Source organism: Hylaeus volcanicus, chromosome 9 (assembly GCF_026283585.1).
Source record: "Hylaeus volcanicus isolate JK05 chromosome 9, UHH_iyHylVolc1.0_haploid, whole genome shotgun sequence".
NCBI classification, from domain to species: domain Eukaryota; kingdom Metazoa; phylum Arthropoda; class Insecta; order Hymenoptera; family Colletidae; genus Hylaeus; species Hylaeus volcanicus.
This window is the reverse complement of record NC_071984.1, coordinates 2723030-2729670: the sequence shown is the minus strand read 5'-3', so window position 1 is coordinate 2729670 and position 6641 is coordinate 2723030. Positions and strand designations below refer to the sequence as shown.

General features: G+C 38.4%; 1 protein-coding gene across 7 annotated transcripts in view; it reads left to right on the top strand.

Annotated features, from left to right (window-relative positions):
* Positions 1 to 6124, top strand: part of LOC128882024 (coronin-1C-A) — an 8787-nt gene extending 2663 nt beyond the window's left edge. For 4 of the 7 annotated variants that reach the window (XM_054133567.1, XM_054133571.1, XM_054133569.1 and 1 more), the window contains exons 2-6: positions 1011 to 1216; positions 1744 to 2225; positions 4652 to 5030; positions 5112 to 5354; positions 5431 to 6124. In XM_054133567.1, the coding sequence (XP_053989542.1) occupies positions 1019 to 1216; positions 1744 to 2225; positions 4652 to 5030; positions 5112 to 5354; positions 5431 to 5613 (1485 nt within the window). In that variant the 5' untranslated portion in view covers positions 1011 to 1018 and the 3' untranslated portion in view covers positions 5614 to 6124. Of the gene's footprint in view, positions 1 to 517; positions 939 to 1010; positions 1217 to 1743; positions 2226 to 4651; positions 5031 to 5111; positions 5355 to 5430 lie in introns of those variants that run through there. The other 3 variants (XM_054133566.1, XM_054133568.1, XM_054133565.1) reach the window with 3 other exon arrangements.
* Positions 6125 to 6641: the final 517 nt, after the last annotated feature.

Genomic DNA, 6641 nt, shown 5'->3' with positions numbered 1-6641 from the left:
AGAGAGAGAGAGAGAGAGAGAGAGAGAGAGAGAGAGAGAGAGAGAGAAAGCGTAGGAATTTCTTTTCTCTGTCTAATGGCGGGACATCTGCAGGCTTGTCTATAATATTTATTGATGATCTATGGTTTAGATGATATCAAGGAAGGGATTGATAAAATTTCGATTGTTTATTGTTCGATGTTTCTCTTTGTTATCATCATACTCCCTTTAGGTTAGTTTTAACCTCTTTCGCAGAATTGCGAAAAATGACGACGTGCTGTTTTCAACAGAATTAGTTATTTAAAATTAATGGACTATCTCTACGACCTCCGATAACATAGAAAACACGTGCAATGTACGCCTAATACATTCCACGATCATTAGAATACCGTTTCACCTATTTTCGAGGCGACTTTAATTTAAAGTATCGCCAAAAAAGAAATATCTCCGTTAGTCGCGACCGCATTCCTTTCGTCATAAGTAGAGATCGCTGATCGAGCGTTAAAGACCCCGTAAGTCGAAACCACGGTACCGAATCGCGTTTCGTACGGTATTCGGTAAATGGCGATGAAATCGTGGAACGCGTGCGACGATCGCGCGTGAATCATCGTCATATAAAAGCGGCTGGTTTATTTTCGGGGTGGATCTATTTTTCGATTCGCCAATTATGGTCTATACGGCATTTTCCGGCGATATTCGCGATAATTGGCAGCACTGTGTCTACGCCAGTCGGCCGCGTTGAGTCCGCCGTAAACAGCGATAAAAGTTTTCGGGCAGGACTCGGAAAAAAAAAAAAAAATTAGATATTCTCGATTCCCGATCGCGCTCATTTCGACACGTCGAGGGTGAGGATACTATTTATAAAACGGGGATGGTCCGCGCGACGCCCACGCCTGCGGTGGACACGTAACGATAGATTTATTAAAAGTAATAATTAATCGTAACACTAACACGCCAAGGTACCCCCCAGCACCGTAACGTTTAGGTTAATCGTCTGTCGCCTCTCATTCCTATTTTCCTCTTTTCCTCAGGTGCAGACATGTCGTTCCGTGTTGTGCGCAGCAGCAAGTTCCGCCACGTGTACGGAACGCCGCTTAAACGCGAGCAGTGCTACGACAATATAAGGGTGTCCAAGTCCTCGTGGGACTCCACCTTCTGCGCTGTCAATCCAAAGTTCCTCGCCATCATCGTGGAGTCTGCTGGCGGAGGAGCCTTCATCGTCTTACCGCACAACAAAGTAAGCCTCCTTCTATCGCATCGTGCTAGAGAGCATCTAGAGAGGCTTCGAGAGTAAAGGAGTAGGCCTATGTTTGCGTAAACCAGTCACGCTCTTGCGTTGCATGCTTAGTTACCCCTGGGCACTTCCTCGAATGCATCGCGTAAAGTGCTTTAGTATCTAGAGATGCTTCGCTTCTATTTATCCATTGCGAGTAAAAGAGTAACTCTGTGTTTGCGTAGAATGCGTAGTTAGCTCTGAGTGCTTTCTTGAATGCTCTTATCGCATTGTGCTTTAGTATCTAGAGAAGCTTTGTTTCTATTTATCCTTTCCAAGTAAAAGAGTAGCTCTATATTTGCATAGAAATCTTCCTTGAATGCACCAGTGTGAAGGAAGTCCCTTTACTCATTTTTATCTATGATTCTTAATCTACAAGCGATCTAGTCAAATCACAACATAGGCTGAACACTACTGGTTTATGCTTTCCTCCTTACACTAACCGACACAGAATGTTCTACCATAGTTCTGATAGTTTGCAATTATTATAGGCAGGCCGCATACCAGCAGATTACCCCCTAGTCGGTGGCCACAAAGGTCCGGTGTTAGATATCGCATGGTGTCCTCATAACGACAATGTCATAGCATCCGGATCAGAAGACTGCGTAGTTAAAGTATGGCAAATACCGGATGGTGGTATTTCCAGGACACTAACGGAATCAGTGGTAGACCTCCAGCAGCATCAGCGCAGAGTTGGCCTCGTCTTATGGCATCCGTCTGCTCTGAATGTGCTGCTCACTGCTGGATCGGACAATCTTGTCCTGATCTGGAACGTTGGCACAGGGGAAGCCATAGTGCGGATAGACTGTCATCCAGATATGATTTACTCTGCGTGCTGGAACTGGGACGGTTCCAGATTAGTCACTACGTGTAAGGATAAAAAGATTCGTCTGTTGGATCCTAGATCGGGGGAAATTGTCGAAGAAGCTATTGCACACGAAGGTAGTAAGGCTACGCGTGCAATTTTTCTCAGGTATGTAAACTTCCTTTCGATTGGTACAATCTGCTTCTATTTTTTAACTCTTCGTAATCTTAATCGTGAGTTGCTATGAATCTTTGCGTTATAGCTTGCAAATCCTTTGACCGTGGGACGATTTTTGCTGGAAATTCCAAGAGACATAGAAATATGAATTTTTAAAAAAATATCAGCTTATAGAGAACGATAGGACTGAGCTTTTTTTTGTATTTACAATTTGTTCATAGGACGTTTAGTTTCAAAAATAAAAAATAAAACTTAAAAGACCCTTTTCCTGAAATTCAATTTTTGCAACATACTTGTAACTTTTCAATTTTTATTTTCGAAACTAGGCATCCTGTGAATAAACTGTAAGTACAAAAAAGGTTTTGTCTCGTCATCCACTATAAGCTGATATTTAAAAAAAATTGATTTTTTCAATTAGCAAATGGTTCCATGGTTGAGCAATTTAATAATTAATAACTCACGCTATAATTTGAAGAAACATTTTACAGATACGATTTAAACATTGCTTCTAACATTAATCTCAGTGTTTGTATAAAGAGTATTAACTAATCGGTGTGAGTAACTGAAATAATTTAAGGAAATTATGTTTCTTTATTTAATAGGTGTGCTATCGTCTTCCAAACTTTTATCGATCTTCTTTTAGCACATTTTTGTACATATTTGTATAAATTAATATTACGAATCAACTTAATACGAGTATTTCTGTCGAAATGTTTCTAAGATAACTATTTATTATTAGTATGCAAAACACTGTCAACATATTTTTTCACATCGAATAATCATCAAACAATATACATCCGCCTTTTTACACAATAAGTATATATATATATACATATATATATATCTAGGATAAAATAGAACAACATATATTTATTTTAATTACCACTTGCAGCAATAAGACTAATAATTCCATAAACTTTTTAGCGGTCTACAATGTCTTTTGATCGTACATGCGATTAATGTTTCTTAGAAGAAGTATTCGTAGAGGTTTCGTAAAACGCTTCTACTCGCACGTTGAGAGTATTTTTGTTTTTCATTTGAACATGGTGTTTCCAATTTCTGTAGCGCGAGAATTTGGTATTTTTGTAATGGAAAACTGCAAGAAATCACAACATCGGGAGGATGTCAGCTTAAGTAAATGAAAAATATGAAGATGTCCGCTGTGTAATATCTACATAAGAATTGCAGTAAGTATTGTACCTCAGATTACTAATTTAAAGTATAACATCTCTGTCGATTGAATAAATATGTGTATAAGTCCAAGAGGCAGCGAAGTAACTACACTAATACAGAGCACATTGTAACGATAGTGTGATTTTCTGCATTCAAAATGAGACGATTGTTAGAATTTTGAATGCTGTTGATATCTGTTTCGAAAGGCAGACGAACGATTCAGGTATAGATCAGTAATTCAGCTGGTACGCTGATTCTCATTCGAATACAACATTAAATAATCCGACATACCAAATATAGTTCTCTCTTTTCATTTTTTTTTTTATATATATATATATAATTCAAGCTATATTTTACGTAAGGTGACACGTGTGCTTTTAACACAAAGAAATTTATGCGATAGTTCCCAAATGTTGTAACAAGGTGGATGTTATTCAGTTTTGATGATTAACTTAAATAAGAACGTTGAACACGTTGAAAGGAATTACGTAGCATAAGTGTAGAGTATTTAGAGATAAGTTACGTCTTGTAAGAGTGTTCGTACAGGGTGTTTGCTTGAAACATTCTCAGGTGAATGTCTCAAAGAGTATGGAAGATGTTAAAGAAAGTGTAAAACAGGGTTTCAAGGGGGATCAGCTTTGTTTTTTTTTTTTCTTTTAAAGGGATATATTTTTATTATTGTACTCTTATAGCTAAGGAAACTGGTGACCTTAAGAGGAGTTATTGTTGCAAGATCGATGAGATTTGTGATTGAAATATCCTCTTCTGTTTAAAAAAGATTGATGAGTTTGAAACTTTGAAAAATATGACCTCGAGATACTTTGTGTGCGTTTGGTAATATTGGAACCGAAGAGTTTCTGTTCGAACAATTTAACTCTCCTTGATTTCTTAATAATAACTCCTCTTAAGGTGACCTTCAGGTGAATATTATTATACACCTTTAAATTTGTCTGTTAGCTGTGAGAATAAAATAATGAAAGTACCTCATCGCATAAAAAAAAAAAGATTGACCTCCAAATGATTTAATCTCCACGCAAATAAAAAAACTGTTACTATCCTCCTCTCTTTCCCTCTTGAGACCCCTAAAAACATGTTCTACACTTTTCTCTTAATGTTTTCCATGCTTTTCGAGCCATTCAGCTGAAAATGTTTCCAAGCGAACACCTTGTATGTTGTATGTTTGAAAAATGTCTGCGTCCAACCAATACTCTCTGTCGACAAGGTTCTGTTTGCTATGTTTGCAGGGGAGGCTTGATCTTTACAACAGGTTTCAGCAAAATGTCCGAGAGACAGTATTCGCTGCGCGCCCCCGACATGTTAGGCGAGCCTATAGTTATGGTAGAATTGGACACGAGTAACGGAGTTATGTTTCCCCTGTACGATCCCGATACGAACCTAGTGTACTTGTGCGGGAAGGGTGACTCTGTGATTCGATACTTCGAGATTACCCCCGAGCCCCCCTTCGTTCACTATATAAATACGTTTCAAACTCCTGATCCTCAACGAGGCATAGGAATGATGCCAAAACGAGGCTGTGATGTTAATAGCTGTGAAATATCTAGATTCTACCGGCTCAACAATTCTGGCTTTTGCCAGGTCATTTCTATGACGGTGCCGAGAAAGGTATTTCTCATATATGAATCAAATATAATAAAAATAATTCGTTTGTTTTAATGATCGTAACGTTGTGTCGTTGACTTTTAGTCGGAGCTCTTCCAAGAAGACTTGTATCCGGACACGCCCGGGGACACCGCTGCAATTTCCGCCGAGGAATGGGAAAGCGGAGCCGACGGTGATCCCGTGCTGATATCCCTGCGAGACGGTTATCAGCCCTCCGTAGCCAAGAACGAGCTGAAAGTGCATAAAAAGTCGAATATCCTCAGTAAAGGAGCGAAAGTCGCCTCGAATTCGTCGCAGAACGCTACGCAGGCGTCGGCGGGCGTTACAGTGCGTTTATTCTAGATGTAATCTCCATTTTTTGTTCTGTTAGAAATGAATTCTTCAAAAGAGTATGTTCCTCCAGGAGGAGATGCTGAAGGAGTTCACCGAGGAAATAAGGAAGTTGAAAGCGGTGATCGTGAAACACGAGGGAAGGATACGGGTGCTCGAGTCAGCCGTGGCTCTGCAGATGAAGGAAGAGGAGCGAAAGGAGAAATCGTCCTCGCCAGCTGTCGACAGAGAGGTGCTCGCGTCCGACGAGGTGTAATTTTTCGAATGATATTTTTTAGCTCAGTAAAAAAAAAAAAAAAAGAAAGAAGTATAATATAAGATAACTAATTGTGTAATAAAAAAAAAAAAAATTTATCATATATTTTGATATAACAATTTGTGTAAATAGTAGGTTTTAGCTACGTTGTGTGTCTTGACTCTTTGAAACGATTCTTGCTATTTATTGTACATCCATTCATCATACATCCTCCGCATTTGTACCATGTCTGCATCTTTTATTTTAATCGATTGTAAACCGACTGCGACAACCGCCTGTTTCGCTAGCGTTGAGACGTTGGGATCCGTAGCGCTCGAAACATTTTATGTATATTCAACGTTGTAAGGATAAACGAGTGCCTAATTTGTACAGATATCTCGATGTAAAATAACGAACGGCTTGTTTTATTCTGCCGTGGCACCTTGTATCTGGATACCTGCGTACGAACTAACACGGAATAATCGCTATTTTACGAAAGCTGTGCAAATAACAAATAATAAGATATCAAGTATTTTTGATTAATCTGTTTTACTCGTCGTGGAAGGAAATCATTTGTTTTTGTACAAAAAAAAAGAAAAAAAAAAATATGTGAATACTAAATAATATAACTCTGATTGAACCGAAGTGAAAGCAGTACTTTAATATAGGATATTTAATATTGAACATAATATATTAAATATTTTTTAATATATGCAGTTGAATTGTAATTGGAATGGTTTGCGTTTTATGGTCAACTATCCTTTTTTAAATTATCGTAGTTTGTCTTGTGGGTTCCCGGTGTTTTCGCTGGAACGAGTAGCCATCTAGTGGTGGATAGCTGGAACTAGTTTTCGGGGTTTGACATCGATAGTTTCTTTCTAGATGGCGCCATTTTACATTCTATTTACCACATTGTGGTAATGTATCGATATGTCTCGGTAAGAAACAATATACTTGACCCCACCTAGGAGTGGTTTTCTTTAAGAACATTTAACAATATACCCCCTGAAACGTACATCAGTACTAAAATTGATACATCCCATTTTTAA